This window comes from Callithrix jacchus, chromosome 3 (genome assembly GCF_049354715.1).
Source record: "Callithrix jacchus isolate 240 chromosome 3, calJac240_pri, whole genome shotgun sequence".
Taxonomy (NCBI): domain Eukaryota; kingdom Metazoa; phylum Chordata; class Mammalia; order Primates; family Cebidae; genus Callithrix; species Callithrix jacchus.
The window spans coordinates 102,962,928-102,980,883 of record NC_133504.1 but is presented as its reverse complement, the minus strand read 5'-3'; the positions used below and the strand labels follow the sequence as shown (position 1 = coordinate 102,980,883).

At 35.1% G+C, this 17,956-nt stretch overlaps 1 protein-coding gene across 44 annotated transcripts in view; it reads left to right on the top strand.

Annotated features, from left to right (window-relative positions):
• The window catches only part of PDLIM5 (PDZ and LIM domain 5), a 216,725-nt gene that overhangs the window by 123,494 nt on the left and 75,275 nt on the right, over window positions 1–17,956 (top strand). For 19 of the 44 annotated variants that reach the window (XM_078366817.1, XM_078366806.1, XM_078366811.1 and 16 more), the window contains 3 exons: window positions 5,847–5,864; window positions 6,128–6,300; window positions 6,977–7,013. In XM_078366817.1, coding sequence (XP_078222943.1) covers window positions 5,847–5,864; window positions 6,128–6,300; window positions 6,977–7,013 — 228 coding nt within the window. Of the gene's footprint in view, window positions 1–368; window positions 386–3,565; window positions 3,581–5,846; window positions 5,865–6,127; window positions 6,301–6,976; window positions 7,014–7,538; window positions 8,690–17,956 lie in introns of those variants that run through there. The other 25 variants (XM_078366808.1, XM_078366819.1, XM_078366814.1 and 22 more) reach the window with 6 other exon arrangements.

Here is a 17,956-nt window from a genome sequence, read left to right as displayed (position 1 = left end):
TTCCTGTTCCTGCTTATGAGTAAGGATTAAGGCATGTTAAGAAACTTTAAATCTTTCTTCTATATGTACAAATTATTGGTCATGGCTGGCAGTTTTCATTAACTACTCTCCTTACTCTACTAAGAGCAAAGTGGGACTTGTTTTGCATCAAGTAGTTTAAGTGATTTACCTTTTCCTTTTCCATATATCCTTGCATTATAATGTGCCACTGCTTTCAAGAGGTAAGTCCTTTAGTACCTTACAAGATGTTTAATATTGTTGGACTGAAATTTCTTCTAACAGCTCCTGTGTGGTATTTTGAAGAACCTGGGAAGACTGAAGATATAATGATGTGGTAGTAATATTTTAAAATACTTTTCTCTTTGCAGAAAACACAAGTGACAAAGTTAGTATCCGCATTACTGGAGAGGAAATATGGTGATTTATATATGAGTAAACAGCATGAATGCCTGATTTTTGCAAAATTAAGCTAAATTTTGCAAAAGAGCTATAATTTAGAATAACCACATTTAGTGTTTTCAGTAAGTTTGGTTTGCATTGCTATGTTGTGGTGAATTGCTTTATAGTAATAAATAGTAGTGTTTAACATAAGTCATAAAACATATATGGGGTTTGCTATATATTAATGTAAAAGAAGCAGTGCTTGGGAGAATGTAATTTATAGCAGTCAAGACTGGTAGAACACAAAGATAGAAGAGAAAGCATAAACATTTATACCACTAGTGTATAACATGTGTAAAACTGAGTTGATGTCCAAATTAATGTCAAAAGCCAATGGTGAAGTCTATTAAGAACCTTTATGATTTTTCCAGAGCGTTTTAATTCAATGTTGCTAGCAGGTTCGGACCTCTGTATGTACATTTGTGTGTCAGTGGTAATAGAAAGTCCACACATCTTTGACATGTGTTAAGAGAGATAATCACCAACTTATTAAATGTCAGTTGGTGTAGATGGGGAGTCAATATGGTATAACTTTCATACCTCACTTTTGTGTTCCATTGATATTGACACAACCCTGGCTATTGATTACTAGCTTTAAAAATACATAAAAATCACATTAGATAAGAACTTAAAATAATTTTTATTAATTAACTTATGTTTATTCTGAATGTGTACTAAAATTTCTTTAGCATCACCCTATAATGTAGAATTGGAAATGTGAACTATCTATCTTGGGACACATCCAAGATAATTAACTTCCGAATTACCAGAGCAACTTCATTCTAATGTGGCTGTGATATCACCAATTGAACAGTTTTATGGTGTGTGTGTGTGTGTGTGTGTGTGTATGAATATTGCACACCAATGTAAACATCCCCAAACCCTGTTTAATTTTGTCCATTTAAATTCTTCTTCACAGAGACTTAGGCTAGTTACTAGATCCCAGTGTAAAAAATGTTTGACTTGTAAAGGGGGAAAATGGGATTTGGAAAAATAAGCATTTAAGTTAAATATAATTCTTTTTTAATTCAAGGTTAAGATTCATTAACGTGTTAGGTATTACTATGCATTGTTTTAGGTGTTTTAAAATGCATTATGTGATTTGATTCTTTAAACTCTGATGCCAAGAGATTACATACCTTTTTCAAGTCACACATCTTAAAAGTAATAGAGCTAATATTTGATCCCGGCTCTTCTGTAGCCAAATTTTGATGTGCCTTTCCCTGTGTCACCTGCTTGTGACTTTGACTTATTTCTGTGACTTGGAATTAGTATTTATTCTTAATGATTATAGAATTGAATTGAGGTTATATGAATCAATTGATGTGCATATACTACAATTGGGTTAGATACTCCTCCCCACTTTTTTTTTTTTTTTTTTTTTGAGCAGTTGGGGAATCTGTTCCAACAATAAACCTGTATTTGTTTAGTTTTCAAAATGCCTTCAAATGTGTTAAACATAAATCCTTAGAGGAAGTCTGAAAGATAAATTGTCATTGATTTCACTTTTAAGGAAAATGAGGCTTCTGTAGGTTGCAGCTTTCCCAGGGCATGGGGGAAAGTGGGCAGCACAGCCAGAATGAGAAGTCAGATCACCTGGCTATCATGTTAGCACATTTGCCACTGCTGTGTATGATGAAATATTCCATTTAGGCACATTTTCTAAAATACGTAAAAATCTTTGTTTGACATATTCCGATTGTCACCTTTAGGTTTAAATCAGTCAACCCTCCAGTTGCTGCCCCTCACCACACCATTGAACATTTAACCACCCCCTTAACTTCATATTAATATGAAACATTTTTCCTAGACTTTAAAATGTTTAAATATACATCTAAAATTTGACTCTCATCTGTTCAAGATGAGGTTATTTTGCAAAATGATTTCCCTGCTACTTAAAATAACAAGGCAGAAGAGAGAATGCTGTGTCTTGTGGCTATGGAAGAGTAAAAGCAAGCAAACTATTGAGACCAACTTAATCCTGCATCTCACCCTCACTCATTGTAACTCAGCCCTCTGTTGAGTTTATGAAACTGATTTTGACATGTGGAAATATAGCAACACTGACCAGTTTAGCATTAAAACTGGTAAGCAGTTTTTCTTACTATATTTGTAATGAATTGTAACTTACTCTGACTAAACGTCATTGTAGAATTGAAGAATACTATAGTGTGTTCTTTGGCAAACTATACAGTTTATACTTTAGTCTTTTATCCCCAATGTAATTTGACTGTGTTGTTAACGATTCTGCACTTAATAGGCTATGTGAATGAATTTTTTTGAAGTTCTCCCTCTCTTCAGGTGTTATTAACTTAGTTCCTTTACCATGTCTTATCAGACATGCCTTCTGGGCAATAATTATGTCACTGATAATACAGAACTATGGAATTCCCACAAATCACTTACTGGAACTTGGTTGTGAATGAGGATGGTAGTAATGAGGGATGGGGGGGGCAGTAAGAAAATTGAGTGATAGCTCATTATTCATTATCCACTGTGCTTCCTACATTTTTTATCATAATCACTACTAAGAAACAATACAATTTTCAAAGTACATATTTTTTAAAATAACATGATTCAGGATAATTCATGTGAGAAAATATACTTGCTATTAATACATAATTCTATTATGTGAGACTGAAAGATTTTTCTCTTCTGATTTTAAAAGTGATTCTAAAATGATTGGTTTCTACATTTTATATCTGATTGATTTCCATCCCTTGTTAAGAACATAATAAGAATTTGGATTCCTGTTTAAATGATTTTTATAAAAACCCTGTACATTTAAAAACAGTGGTCACTTGATACTTGAGTTGCCATAAATACATAAAATAATTTTCATTGTTTTGCGGGGTGGGGAACAAAACTGTTGTCTTGATTGTAACAATGTAGTAGAATTTTGACTAACATTTGTTCACTTTTTTGTCTATGTGTATATGATTATTTTGAAGCATGATGTTTGTGTAACATCTTCACTGAAAATCATTGTTTTGAATTTTATTTCATTTTCTTTTCTTTTTCTTCTTTTTTTCCCCTTCTTTGTCTGTTGTTCATCTTCCGGGGAACATCAATGTCTTCTCTACTCTGTCACATCTTTTCTTGTGTGTGTATCATTCTCCCTCAGTAACCCTGGCACTGTGTAAGTACTTAACCAATGGTTCACTTTGTAATTGTCTCTATAACTTTCCTTCTTTCAATTTAATACTACCAGCATATTTTGTTAGGATCTTCTCATTACAAGAATTCTCAAAAATGTTAAAAAGCATAAGAAGCATTTGTTTTTAATGCTAGAGAATTTTGTATGCATCAGTGGTATGTTTAGAACACCCACATTTCTGTAATGAAAAACTTAGTAAGTTAACTGGTTATTCATTGGGATACATGAGTATTATGGAGAGTGTATAATGGAGTTAGAACAGTAGTTTGGGCTTTCCTTTCCTTTATTTTTATTAATATTTTAATGTCTATATTTTGAAATAAATTACTTGCTCTTGAGAGTAAAGTTTACATTCTAACCCAAATGCATTTTTTAAAATAAAATTATTGGAATTTTTCTTTTCCTTCGTTATAGTCATCACACTCTAGAGTTTCAGAACCAGAAAGCATTAGTAAATGTTTAGACATTTCTTATCATTTGGCCTAAGACCTTCAGGGGTGATAAACAACACAAAGCATCTAAGGGGTACTGTACTTTTTACAAATGTGTGATAGCTAAAAATGCTGCTTAGGTGGTGGTGGTGTATTATTCTTGGTATCTTAGCTTGACACTGTTGTTTTGTTTTTAGAGACCAAACTTTTTATAGAGGATAAAATAGTCTTACATTTGAAATTGGCATCATTTAAGAGTAAACTACACTCAATACTTGTAGAGAAATTTAAAACTATAGTAAGTTTAGTAGATGAATGTAAAATTTTTCAAGTACATGCATAAGATAAAGAGTTGTGTATTTTATGTCTGCCAGAGGCAGAGTGTTTATTAAGAAATCGTTGCTTATTTCCTAATTTTAAAACATTTTGTTCATTTTTAAAATAATTAGGTTTTGTTCAATATTAAAAATTTGAAGGTCTTTTAGATATTTTACTTATGGAATCATATGATATTACCATATTACCATAAGTTACAGTGTTTTTACTATTTTGTGCATAAATATTGATTGTATTATTTTATATATGCAGATTATTCATAGTATTAGAACATGTATTGCATTGATTTTCTAGTAATCATAAAATAATACATTATGATGATCATTACTACATGTTATATATGGAGGAAAGCACTTTACATACTTATTCTATCTTATTTGTTCTTAAATAACCCTTTACGATGCAAGTCTTATTTCTTAAATGAGGAAATAAATTGAGCTTAGAGAAATGACTTGCATAAAGCACATACTAAATCTGACTTTAAGCCAGTGTTACTAACTTTAATTCTATCATGTTCTTCACTGGGGAGAAACTTTTCCAGTGTGCTGAGACAGTTTTGGTTGCATAACTATTAAATGGTAACAGTCATTTGGCCTACGGATAGCACTGTGATCTTCTAACAGGCAGTTGAACTAGCAGGTGTTGCCACTCACATCCGGCCACATTTATAACACTTTCTGTACTCCGATCTTATGCCAGTAGTCTGCTAGTCCAGACTCAAGTTTCTTTTTCTCTTTTGAAATTAAACTCTCCAAAAATTTGCATTTACCCTATTTTGAGGGGGAAGAAGTGGAGACTAGTCATTATATTCAATATATTATACAGAAATATATATTGCAAATTCCTTTGTATTTATGCTCTGTTAAAAGAAAATATGTTCGTAACAAACTCAAAGTTCCTAAACTCTGTAGTTTACACATCTTTTTCATATATTTAATCCTCAGAACAGCACTGTCTTGTATGTGATATTCAAGAGACTGACTTTCTAAAGAGTCTTAGAGCCAGGCTTTAAATTCTGATCTTTTAATACGCATTTCAGTAGTTGCTAATATGCCATACCTCCTTTTCATTATGTCGATCTCACACACAGCTTTCTTTAGAATAAGGAGTACCTGTACATATGAATGAGAAAACTATAGAAAATAATAGCTTGGACCCGTTCCAAAATTGTATTCGGAATTGTTCATTTAGCCTCTACTAAACCATACATGTTTCCTGGGCCTAGTGAAGATTCAATCATTTAATTTCATGAAAGCCAGTGTATTCTAGCAGCATACTGATATTAACAGTGGTTGTGAATATAGTCCACATCTGTGTTTTTAATGGCATACAATGAATGATACAAATAATTTCAAGTTTGATTTTGACTCTGTGGAGTTTCATTTTCTAGTTGTCTTCTTTTTTTTTCTTATCATTTTTTCTTTCCTTTTCCTTCATGTTGGAAATCTTTTCTTCTGCTGCCTTCCTCTGCCAATTTAAAGGAAAATTCCACCTAAACGGTAATCTTTCTGTTGAATACATTGTTATAGCATTATTTTATATTAACATTATAAGTGCAGTTTTTAACTTATAATTTTAAAAATCTAGTCTATTTTAGACAGATCTTTTAAACAATTGAGGCCAAATATACTTGCAAAGCAAACTGTTTATATAAAAGGAATATTGAAGATTAAACATAAATTATAAATAATTTAGAAGATATTTTATCCTTTTAATATAATTTTACGATTTTAAATTCTTTTTGTTTTCTTCTTAATCCCAGCCCACCAAGAAAACACATTGTGGAGCGCAATACAGAGTTTTATCATATACCCACTCACAGTGATGCCAGCAAGAAGAGACTGATTGAGGATACTGAAGACTGGCGTCCAAGGACTGGAACAACTCAGTCTCGCTCTTTCCGAATCCTTGCCCAGATCACTGGGACTGAACATTGTGAGTGAACTTCTCGGTATCCTAATGAAAGAATTTTTTTTTTTTTTTTTTTTTTTGCCACAGAAAGTAGTATTTAGACTGAATGGTAGTTGTCAGAAAACAGCCCTAAGACTGTTTGCTTTTAAAATGTGCTGTACATAATATGGGTAATATAAATAAAACCCTAACCCAGTCGCAGTGCCTCACTCCCGTAATCCCAGCACTTTGGGAGGCCGAGGTGGGTGGATCACCTGAGGTAATGAGTTCGAGACAACATGGTGAAACCCTGTCTCTACTAAAAATTCAAAACTTAGCCAGGCATGGTGGTAGGCACCTGTAATCCCAGCTACTTAGGAGGCTGAAGCAGAAGAATTGCTTGAACCTGGGAGGCAGAGGTTGCAGTGAGCTGAGATCATGCAACTGCACTTCAGCCTGGGCAACAAACAGAGGGACTCTGTCTCAAAAATAAATAAATATATAAATAAGGCACCAGCCCAGGAGAGTAACATTGAAAAGTATAGAAATAATAGTAGTTGTACTAACTATGGTTTATAGCCAATAACAGGCTACTGTGGAATTCGTTTTAGTGGCTCCATGAAACTTGAACATTTGATATTGATTGGTGCAGGTAATTGTGTAAGTGATTTTGAAGTTAAACAAAACAAACTAATGTTAGATATTGCTTATTATATTTCAGTGAAAGAATCTGAAACCGATAATACAAAGAAGGCAAAGTAAGTTCTCCATCTTTTTGTCAATTGAATGTTTTCCTTTCATGAATGATCTCAGTTTGGTTTTTCACATTGTCAAGTGTAATGGTATGCAATTTTGTCTTTGCAACTAGAAGCTAAGCATTTAACTTTGGTGCCTTTTGTGTGACCTAAACGTACAACTTGTGGATTTTTAAAGTAGTAAATATTATCTGGATTTCAAGGCTTGTTTTCCTTAGTATTGAAATAAGAAGTGGGCAGAAGGGTGTATTTTGTGGTGCTTTGCTAACAATACATGTCTGCGAATGAGCTCATGTGTTGTCTTGCAGTCACTGTATTTTGAGTATAAAAATGTATGTTTCCAAGAGGGATCTATGGATTAATTTCTGTATTTCTAAAAATGTTCTACCCTTAAAATCTTTGCCACTTAATAAAACAGCTCTGTGAAATTAAGCTTATATAAGGCATGTTTTCTGCATGATGGACTTAGCCTAGAATCTTTTTCCTTCTCTTATGACTCTTCTATCACTCTTTTTTTTATTTCCACAGGGAAAAGATACCCCTTCACGTCTTTAGTCCCAAATACACAAAATTACGTGACTGGCACCATGAAGTTTCAGCACGTGCTCTTAACGTACAGTGATTTATGAGCCTTGCCCCCCAAGCAGCCAGCACATACCTTTTCATTTACATTTTTTTCAACTTCATAGCAAAATCTGTATTAAATTTGCCTTATGAAAAACTAGAACTTTTTCTATACTTTTCTAACAATTTCCTATTGTTGTGAGAAAAGGAAGATGAGCATATTTTCTGCTAGTTGGTAGCTCACAGGTGTAAAACCAAAAAAAAAAGAAAAGAAAAGAAAAGAAAAGAAAATTAAGGAACTATTCAGTGGATTTATGTCTGTTTTTCTTGTTATTAGGGTAGTAACCTTGGAAAATGAATTATTTTCATAAGTTGAATTTGGTTAGTTGATTGGATGAAGCAGAGGATAATGGGCAAATAATGTTCTTATCTAATTTGGAAAATACTTCCTTTATATTATTATTAACATTTCCCAAGTTTACTTTATAAGTTCATTATTATGTAATGTTCAAAATTGATTATAAATTATTCTAAATAAGCAAATATAAGGAGGCAAGAATAAACAGAGAAGACTTTATTAAAGAAGAGTGCATTGTAGATTTAGGTATCTTTTAAAGTAGGTACTATTAAGGATGGCTGTATGAAGAGGAGGAAGTCCAGATTTGGCTTCTGAAAAAGGAAAGAAGAGAATTTTATCCCTATTTGCAATGGAGAAACACAGTGTTCTTTGGTTTGGTTGGATTTGCAAATCCTATTTCCTATCAAAGGAAATACCTCTAAGCTAGTGGATGTTTTTAGAGTATAGACAATTTCTAGGTATTAACTAATAAGATATAGAAAAGATAGCTTTGCTTTTTTTATCAGAAGAACATAAAGTAAATTACAGTATGAATCATTATGAGACATCAGAGAAATACTTTACTTAGTGATATAAATTACTGTGCATTGCTGCTATTCCTAGGAAGCTGTGTTTTGGGCAATACATGGAAGCTAAATATATGACCAGAAATGCTTTCTGCCTTGTAATATAGTGTATTATATGTTAGAGCTAAATTTAGTAATAAATGCATTTTGAAGTTTTAAAAAGTATTGTAATAAAGTTGCCTTTAACTTGGCTTTGTACTTGTTCTGTTTTCCTTGAGGCTAAACACAGTGCCACCCAGAACTTGTTACAATATAACTGGGTAAAATAAATAATTCTCTGACATTTCATTTGGAAACATTTTTAACTTTGTGAGGTTACTAAAATATGAGTATAAAACATGGCAAATGATCATGTTTCATTATTTCCCCCTGAATTATTACAATAGTTAGTATCCTATATGAGTAACATATAATATCAGTTGACTATTGCACAACATAGAATTATTATTTATGTGAAAATACTGCTGAAGGACATTGCCTGCATTGAAGGGTCTATTTTTATTTTTCGAGATGTTCTTTCACTTTAGTGACGTAATAGTCTAGTACAACTTCCTGATAATTTGGAGAAACTAACATTAATCTTAGATAGTTATTGATAAAATTTGGCCTATCAAATGCATTTTAAAATAATTCTAGGATTTATCTATGCTCATTTCTAGTATACTTCATGATATATAAGACATCTTTCTTTTATTGTATCAGTTCTTCAGATATTAAGCCAGAGGCCCCGCCTGCTTGGTTTTTATGATGCTGACATCAATCCCAGTTATAACTATGTCTCTGGCCTCTGTAAGAAAATCTACTTTCTTAGACCAGGCTTTCCTATACACAGTAATTCTTTCTGGATCCCAAAAGATGATGTCTGAAAGATGATAGAATTTAAAGCCTCATAAAATTAAATGGCATGGTAGAGTAAATATGGTATTTTCCCCCAAGAATCCAATTTCTAGAATAACTGCAGAGTTGGTAGAAAGAGTGACTCAAAAGAATTTTAGGTAAATGGAAAAACTTTTCCCTAATACAGACAAGACAACATATATAGAGTTACAACATAAAACAGGTTTAGTTAAAATAAAAATTGAATACCTTGCTTAATTAAAAATGAAGTATTTAGTGTTTCATTGAAAGCATAGACTTAGATAAATAGAATGATCCGCACTTGAATATAAGGTTAAATATTCAGCCAGGATCATACAGGACATTCCATTTGACCCTGTCAGAAGATGAATTCCTGAGCTCAGTGAAGCTCCTGGGACATCTTATATTCTTAGCTTAAAAGCTAGCCAAAAATTATAAAAGCTTCTTGCAAAAATATTATTGTAAATCTGGTGACCTACTTTATGATTTGTTTTTGTTTGTCTCTCCTATACAGACTTTCTTCATTATAGGTTTGTTGTTTATATATATTTTTTACACTTTATGTTCTGGGGTACATGTGTAGAACATGCAGGATTGTTGCATAGGTACCTACCGGGCAATGTGGTTTGCTGCCTCCATCCTCCCGTCACTTATATCTGGCATTTCTCCCCATGTTATCTCTCCCCAAGCTCCCTACCCCGCTGCTGTTCTTCTCCTGTTCCCCCACAACAGACCCCAGTTTGTGATGCTCCCCTTCCTGTGTCCATGTGTTCTCATTGTTCAACATCCACTATAGGCTTGTTTTTAAGGTGAAATTGGGAAGTTGCTCTCAAGAATGTTTTCAACATTTCTTTCTCTCTCTCTCTCTCTCTCTCTCTCTCTCTCTCTCTCTCTCTCTCTCTCGATGGAGTATTGCTCTGTCACCCAGGTTGGGGTGCAATGGCATGATATCGACTAACTGCAACCTTCACCTCCCAGGTTCAAGCACTTCTCCTGCCTCAGCCTCCTGAGTAGCTGGGATTACAGGCATGCACCACCATGCCCAGCTAATTTTCATATATTTTTCTTAGTAGAGACAGGGTTTCACAATGTTGGCCAGGCTGGTCTCAAACTTCTTACCTCCAGTTATCCACCTGTCTTTGCCTTCCAAAGTGCTGGGATTACAGGTGTGAGCCACTGCACCCGGCTTCAACATTTTTTTCTTACAGTGTTTTATCATTCAGAAGACTGAGTGTCTCACCATGGTCCAATGTATTTTTGTCACTTCAAAAATTACTTTTTTTGTGGAAACAGAAGCATCCACTGATGCACTTTTATGCTCTTTAGGAAGGCTCAGATATATAGACATCTTAGAGCTTGTTTAATAAAATTGTGGTAGTAGGTCACAGAATAGGAGTTCCTTCTTTCATTCAAAATTTTTCAAAAATATAGAATGAATTGCTTTTCCCTCCAGATATATAATTTTGTAATTATTGTGTTTCTGACATGTATTTAAAATCATATAAATCGTAAATATTTACTCATTGCCAGCATTCATTCTTTCAAATGAATAATTACTGAATATTTAAATGCCAGGCACTAATCAATGTGCTAGGGATACAGTAGTGAATAACAGATAAATGTATAAGCAAGGTGATCTGAGCTGATTGTGTTACCAAGATAATAAATTAATATAAAGTAAATTTGGCTTAGTCAAGGAAGGATTACTTTAGATTACGTGGACCTCTGAGGAGAACGATAGTGCCAGCATCTAGGAGAGGAAAAGGAGTCAGCCATGTGATAATTTGAGGGTGGGGAGACATGTGGAAAGGAGCATGGCAAGAACACAGAACAGAAAGGTCAGTGTGGCTGAAGTCCAGGCTAGGCAGGCAAGTGTGGTAGAGAAACAGAATTCCTGTGTACATGGACAAAACACTTATATGCTCATTACTATCCATAGCATTTTAAATAGAAAACTATTATATCTAATTGCTTCCAAATAGAATTAGAAAGTGAAGAAGCAGGGAGGTTAGTCAGGCTGCTAAATGAAGTGTGCTCGCCTAGTTGGTGCCAGTCCTGATTATTAACAATTTAATATTTTTCCTGTTGAGACCCAGTGAAGACCTAGAAACGAGAAACATAAATATAATATATGTTGGTAACATGTATGTAGGGAACACAAACAGAATATCCTGTAGAGCATACATTAAAGCCATACAGAAAGTATGAAAACGCTTTGATGTTTAAAACTTGACATATGCCCCTTCCACACTCTCTTGTGGAAGCCTGTCTTCCCTCCTAAACTCCATCTGTATTCCCTTCCACTCAGTGTGGAAGCTGCTTTCCTCTTCTGGATTCTGTCTTTCTAGATTCTCTCACTCAGTGTGAGAGTTAGCTGTTTTATTCTCTCTCCTTCTCTGATTTCTCTCTATCTCTCTAAATAAATCACTTTCTACAAAAAAACAAAACAAAACAAAAAAGAACTTGACATGATGCTCTTCATAATAGTGATGAATTCAATGATTTAGTCTTCTCTGTAAAATCTTGGCTAGAATTATCTGGACTTTCCTTTTGTTTACTCCATTCCAGAAAATTCCTTAAACCAAATGAATATTTCCTTGCACATTCTTTCCAAAATAGGGATCATAGCATTTTTTCCCCTTGGTTAGAAGTAGTAAAAGCAGCAAGTGATAAATTCCGGGTTTTAGACTGAGCTTTGTGACTCACTGATTACTTTCTGACCCCCATTTCCACTTCTATAAAATATGGAGCTAGAATCTGTGGTTGACACTGTGCTGCCCACTCAGATACCACTTCGTGGAAGACTTGATTTTCTGCTGCTGAGAGTGTGGTGGGCAGACAGCCCTCATGTGCCAGCCCCTTCACAAATCACCTCAGCTGCAGACAGCCCCTCTTCAAGGCCCTAGGCTTGGTGGGGCTGCCCACATTCAGTGAACAGATTGATTGGGAGGAGAGGGAAGTCAAAAACCTGGTCATTTCAGCCCAATTAAGCCTAGCTTGGAGGGGACCATTCTAGCTCAGGAGCTGCTGTGGAGTCAGCTGAGGCTGTCCTGTCTTGTTTTGGCAACTGCACCTCTCCTGCCCACTCCTGCTTCCTTTCCTGTCCTTTCCCCTTCACAATTGTTGATCCTAGAGGCATTTATTAATAAGCATCCTGCATGCTAAGTTCTGCTTTCTGGAGAACCCGATCTGCAAAAGAATCATAATTTTTTAGATCCCAATTTAGACCTCAGTTGCACCGGGTCTCTTTTATTCGTCTTCTCATCATTTTCTTTTTCCTGGTCACTTCCCATCTTTTCTCCTTAAATCTTCAACCCAGATCACAAACACAGCATTTAGAAGTCTCCAAAGTAAAAGATCAGTTAAGAAAAGCCTAAAAGGTATCTGGAAGTCAAAAGCAACATGCATTTTCTTTCCTTCCTTCCTTCCTTCCTTCCTTCCTTCCTTCCTTCCTTCCTTCCTTCCTTCCTTCCTTCCTTCCTTCCTTCCCTCCCTCCCTCCCTCCCTCCCTCCCTCCCTCCTTCCTTCCTTCCTTCCTTCCTTCCTTCGCCTCAAGTAAAGGATGTTTATTTGTTGACTTCATCACAGGCAGCCTGAGAATACTGAGCAAGCAGATGGATTTAGAAATCAAATATAATCGAGAGACGTGAATGAAGCAATGAAATGAGAAACTTCAAAATGGGAAATTAGGATTTACCAAGTAAATGTAATTAACATTTAAAAACAGGAGAGCAGCACTTAAAATATTATGATATTGCATGTTATAGTCTTCCATATATAGCATTTTGGAATCTTACATATTAGTCATTTAATTCATCACTTAATACATTTTGTTTGAACACATCTGCTGTTTTCTTCATGTCCTTTAAAGTTTACCTCTAGTTGTCTCCTGGGGAGATTCTGTTGCTGAGTGGCCTTTGGAAATGTGTAGGGTAATGTACAGATATTAAAAAAAGGGAAGATGCTACTGGCAGCTAAAGACACTAAATGTCTTGTAACACAGTGAAGAATTCTACAAACTGAAGAATCATCCAGCCCAGTATTCCAGATGTGTGCTACTGAGAATGACTGGATTGATTGTAAATGTTTCCTTTTCCAAGATTTTATTTTTATTTTTGTTTTTTTGAGACAAAGTCTTTCTTTGTCGCCTAGGCTAGAGTACAATGGCACCATCATGGCTCACTGTACCTCAACCTCCCAGGTTCAAGTGATTCTCCCACCTCTGTCTCCCGAGTGGCTGGGACTACAGGCACACATCACCACACCTGGCTAATTTTTTGTAGAGGCAGGGTTTCACCGTGTTGCCCAGGCTGGTCTTGAACTCTTGGTGATCTGCCTGCCTCAGCCTCTCAAAGTCCTGGAATTGAAGATGTGAGCCACCACATCTGGCCTAGATTTTCTTATTCCTTCCCATAATCATGCATTCTCACCTACAGAGCACCCTCTCCACTGCCCCACCACACAGTGGAAATAATCTTCTCACATCTGAACTTAAATGCTATGTAATTTTTACCTTTCTTTTGGTACTTGCTTTTCTATTTTGTCTTATGGATATGTGTCTACATGTCTTAAGTTTCTGATTAAAGTTTAGCTCTTTAAAGACAAGAGTCTTAGTGTAATAGTATAAATTGGAAGGAAAAGACATTATAATAGACATGGTATTTCTTCCTGGATGCAACTGTAGCTGTGTAAGTAAAGGACTAGCTATTCGATGAAATGACTCTTCTTGAAGGTGGTTGTTAAGATGATCAAATTCATCTCTGGTAAACTACTTATTCAATTAAAATACACTGTTGTCAGTCACCTTATGTTGCCTCAACAAGATACACACATTGGTTGGTTGGGACAGTAGAAACTTTTTTTTTTTTGAGATGCAGTCCTGCTCTGTCACCCAGGCTGGAATGCAATGGTGCAATCTCGGCTCACTGTACCCTCTGACTTGCAGGTTTAAGCAATTCTCTCACCTCAGCCTCCCGAATAGCTGGGATTACAGGCAACTGCCACAATGCCCGGCTAATTTTTTTAGTAGAGGTGGGATGTCTCCATGTTGGCCAGGCTGGTCTCAAACTCGTGACCTCAGGTAATCCACGTGCCTCGGCCTCCCAAAGTGCTTACAGGCTTAAGCCATCATGCCTGGCCAACAGTAGAAACTTATTATCTCATAGTTCTGGAAACTGTAAGTTCTAGGTCAAGGGCCAGCAGGGTTGGTTTCTGTTGAGGCCTCTCCTCATGGTTGTAGATGGCTACTGTCTCACTGTGTCTCTTCATGTGGCTTTTTTTCTGTAGGAGCACAGAGAAAGAGTGAAAGCTCTGGGTTCTCTTCTTGTAACGAGGACATCAGTTCTATTGGGTTAGGATCCCACCCTTATGACCTCATTTAACCTTAATTACCTCTTTAAAGGACCTATCTCCAAATGGTCATATTGGGAGTTAGGGCTTCCACATATGAATACTGGAGGAATACAGTTTGGACCATAATATACACCAACTGTCTTTGTATATTAATCCTCATTTTGATAGATTATCATTTAAGAAAAAGGTATTCTTTTTTTTTTTTTTTTTTTTTGAGATGGAGTTTCGCTCTTGTTACCCAGGCTGGAGTGCAATGGCGTGATCTCGGCTCATTGCAACTTCTGCCTCCTGGGTTCAGGCAATTCTCCTGCCTCACCCTCCTGAGTAGCTGGGATTACAAGCACACACCACCATGCCCGTAAAAATACAAAAATTTTTTGTGTTTTTAGTAGAGACGGGGTTTCACCATATTGACCAGGATGGTCTCGATCTCTTGACCTTGTGATCCACCTGCCTCGGCCTCCCAAAGTGCTGGGATTACAGGCTTGAGCCACCGCACCTGGCCAGAAAAAGTTATTCTTAAGTAGAATCATTGACTTGGACCCAATTTGGAAGTATTCATCTCTCTTATGGTGCTTTCTTTTTTCCTTTGGATGACAGGTATACCTGTCTCCACGTTCTCTTTCCTCAACTAGAGTATAAGCTCTTTGAATACAAGAATTTTAGTATCCCCCACCACATTTGGTACTAAGAGTTACTAATCATATATAACGGCATATTTCTCCAATGCTCTAATAGTTGAATTTAGGGAAATTGTTTACAGCATGGCACACACAATCTCTAATGCAATATAAGTTCAACATAAATATCAAGACATTAAAATAGTAAAACATTTAGTAATATAGGCTCTTTTAATAATAATAATATAAGCTCTTTGAATACAATACCTGTATTGAAAGTAAAGTGAAACCATACCTAAGTTACTTGAAAGGAGAATTGTACTTTGTTGGAGTAATCTAATTGCCAAAAGTTGACACTTTTATCTTGATATTTTGTTTGTTAATTAGTTAGTAAAAGACATTTTTATCATTAAGTGAACATTTGTTTTTTAATGTCTTCCTTTGTGTTTTTTGGTGTGTTTCAACATGAAGAGCATGATGATTCCCATGAGGAGAGAATAACAATTTTAGAAATAGGCATATGAGATGTTTAGTTAGTGCTCTGAATAGAAATACTAATAGAGAAAATTTTTATCATTAATAGGGAAATGTTTAAATTTAAGAATCTAAGCTACAACATTGATTTAAAAGAGGCAAGAGCCATCTTATCAATAATATATTAATAATCGAAAGTTATTAATAATATGTGGCCTACCAGAATAGAGAATTATGGGAGACCATAGAAAATTCTATTTAAAGATAATTGTGTTACACACACTCACATGTTTATGCTGAAAATCATATTGTCAAAGTGTAATTTCAGTTAAAGAATGTTTTTCTTGACCTCACCATGTTCTCATTTTCTACTATATTGTAATAGTAATATCAATCTATATAGTTTAAAATTTTTAATGCTATATATGTACAAAGTAGAATTTTAATTTAGTAAAAGAATATCTAAAATAATGATCAAAACATTTTTATCAGTCTTTGTCTTCCTTGCTTAAAACATGATGGGTTCTGATTTTTCACATTTTTATTATGGTTTGATTAGTCTGTTCTCATACTGCTATAAAGAACTACCTGAGACTGGGTAATTTATGAAGAAAAGAGGTTTAATTGACTCACAGTTCTACATACTTATAGGAGTCATGGGTGGGAGGCCTCAGGAAACTTACAATCATGGTGGAAGGTCAAGGGGAAGCTGGTACATCTTCCCAGTGGCGGAGCAGGAGAGAGAGAGAGAGAGAAGGGGGAGGTGCCACACACTTTTAAACAACCAGAACTTGTGCGAACAAACTCACTGTCATGAGAACAGCAAACCACCCCAATGATGCAGTCATCTCCTGCCAGGTCCCTCTCTCAATACATGGGGATTACAATTTCACATGTGATTTGTGTGGGGAGACAGAGCCAAACCATATCAATGGTTAAGAATTATATGGTATGATATGGCTTCGCCTATTGTCAAAGAATTCAAATGCTCATTAGGAGAGGAGTGACCACTTCTCTCGTTAGTTAAAAAAAAATTCAAAGTCAGGTTGCCAGTTACAATACACAAACTGAAACAGTGACATTGAGGGGGAAACCATCTTCTTATAGGCTATCCTGTAGCACCAAATAATGTCCACATGATTTTTGACTGAAGGCCATTAGAATGGGATTTTAGCACTGGAAGAATAAAGTTACTTCTTGAGGAGAAACCTATTGCTTTTGTATATTCATTGAAAATTTAGGAAGCATAAATTACATATTTCTGAACATACTGTTTTGTAAGTTTTTTTTAAAACTTTGCTTGTTGGTATTCACTGACCCACACAAAATAGATTAATGAAGAAACACAGTTTGCTGACCCATCCCATGTCTTCATTATTGCTGTGTTTCACAAACATACTGGTCTCTTGTGACATATCCTTACTAAACATGCTAGTTGAGTATATTAACTAAAGCTGCTATTCTTCATAAACTATGCATAGAAAGCAGGAATTATTTCCTAATCTGGTATTTGCATATATTTTTGTGGTGTAAGAATTAGCAACTGGACTCGCCCCAAAATATAGAACACCAAGATACATTCCCACAAAATAATGTTTTCCAACATGTAAAACACATCATGGGTCAAAAAATGGGTATATGATCAAGTAGTTTTTGTCTCTTACAAAACATAGAATATTTGTAATTGATCTTTTATTTTCTGCTGGTTGATTATACTGTTTATGCAAATACTGGTTTGCTAACTACAATGTAAAGATCGCCATCTATTGAGCATAAGTAATTACTACACTTCAGTTTCTTGTGAGACTAACACTTAAAAATTACTGAGGCCAGAAACATCGTTCTTACATATTTTCACACCCAAATTGTTTAATTATCTGTTTAATATTGGAAATGCCTGGTTTTTTTAACCGAATTAAACTTGCACTATTAGCACTTATAAATATCTGTTATTTATAAAAGTCAGTAATATGCACAATTGGCTTTCATAATCCCAGAATATCCACCAAGTTCCCTAGAGGCAGAATTTTGTCAGACTAGTGACCCTTCTCTTATGATGCTGTTTGGATAAGTTGTTTTCCATTTCACCTTTAGAGAAGTAAATTACACATTAAAATTATTGTATTGAATTAAACCAGAATTTTTTTTTAAACT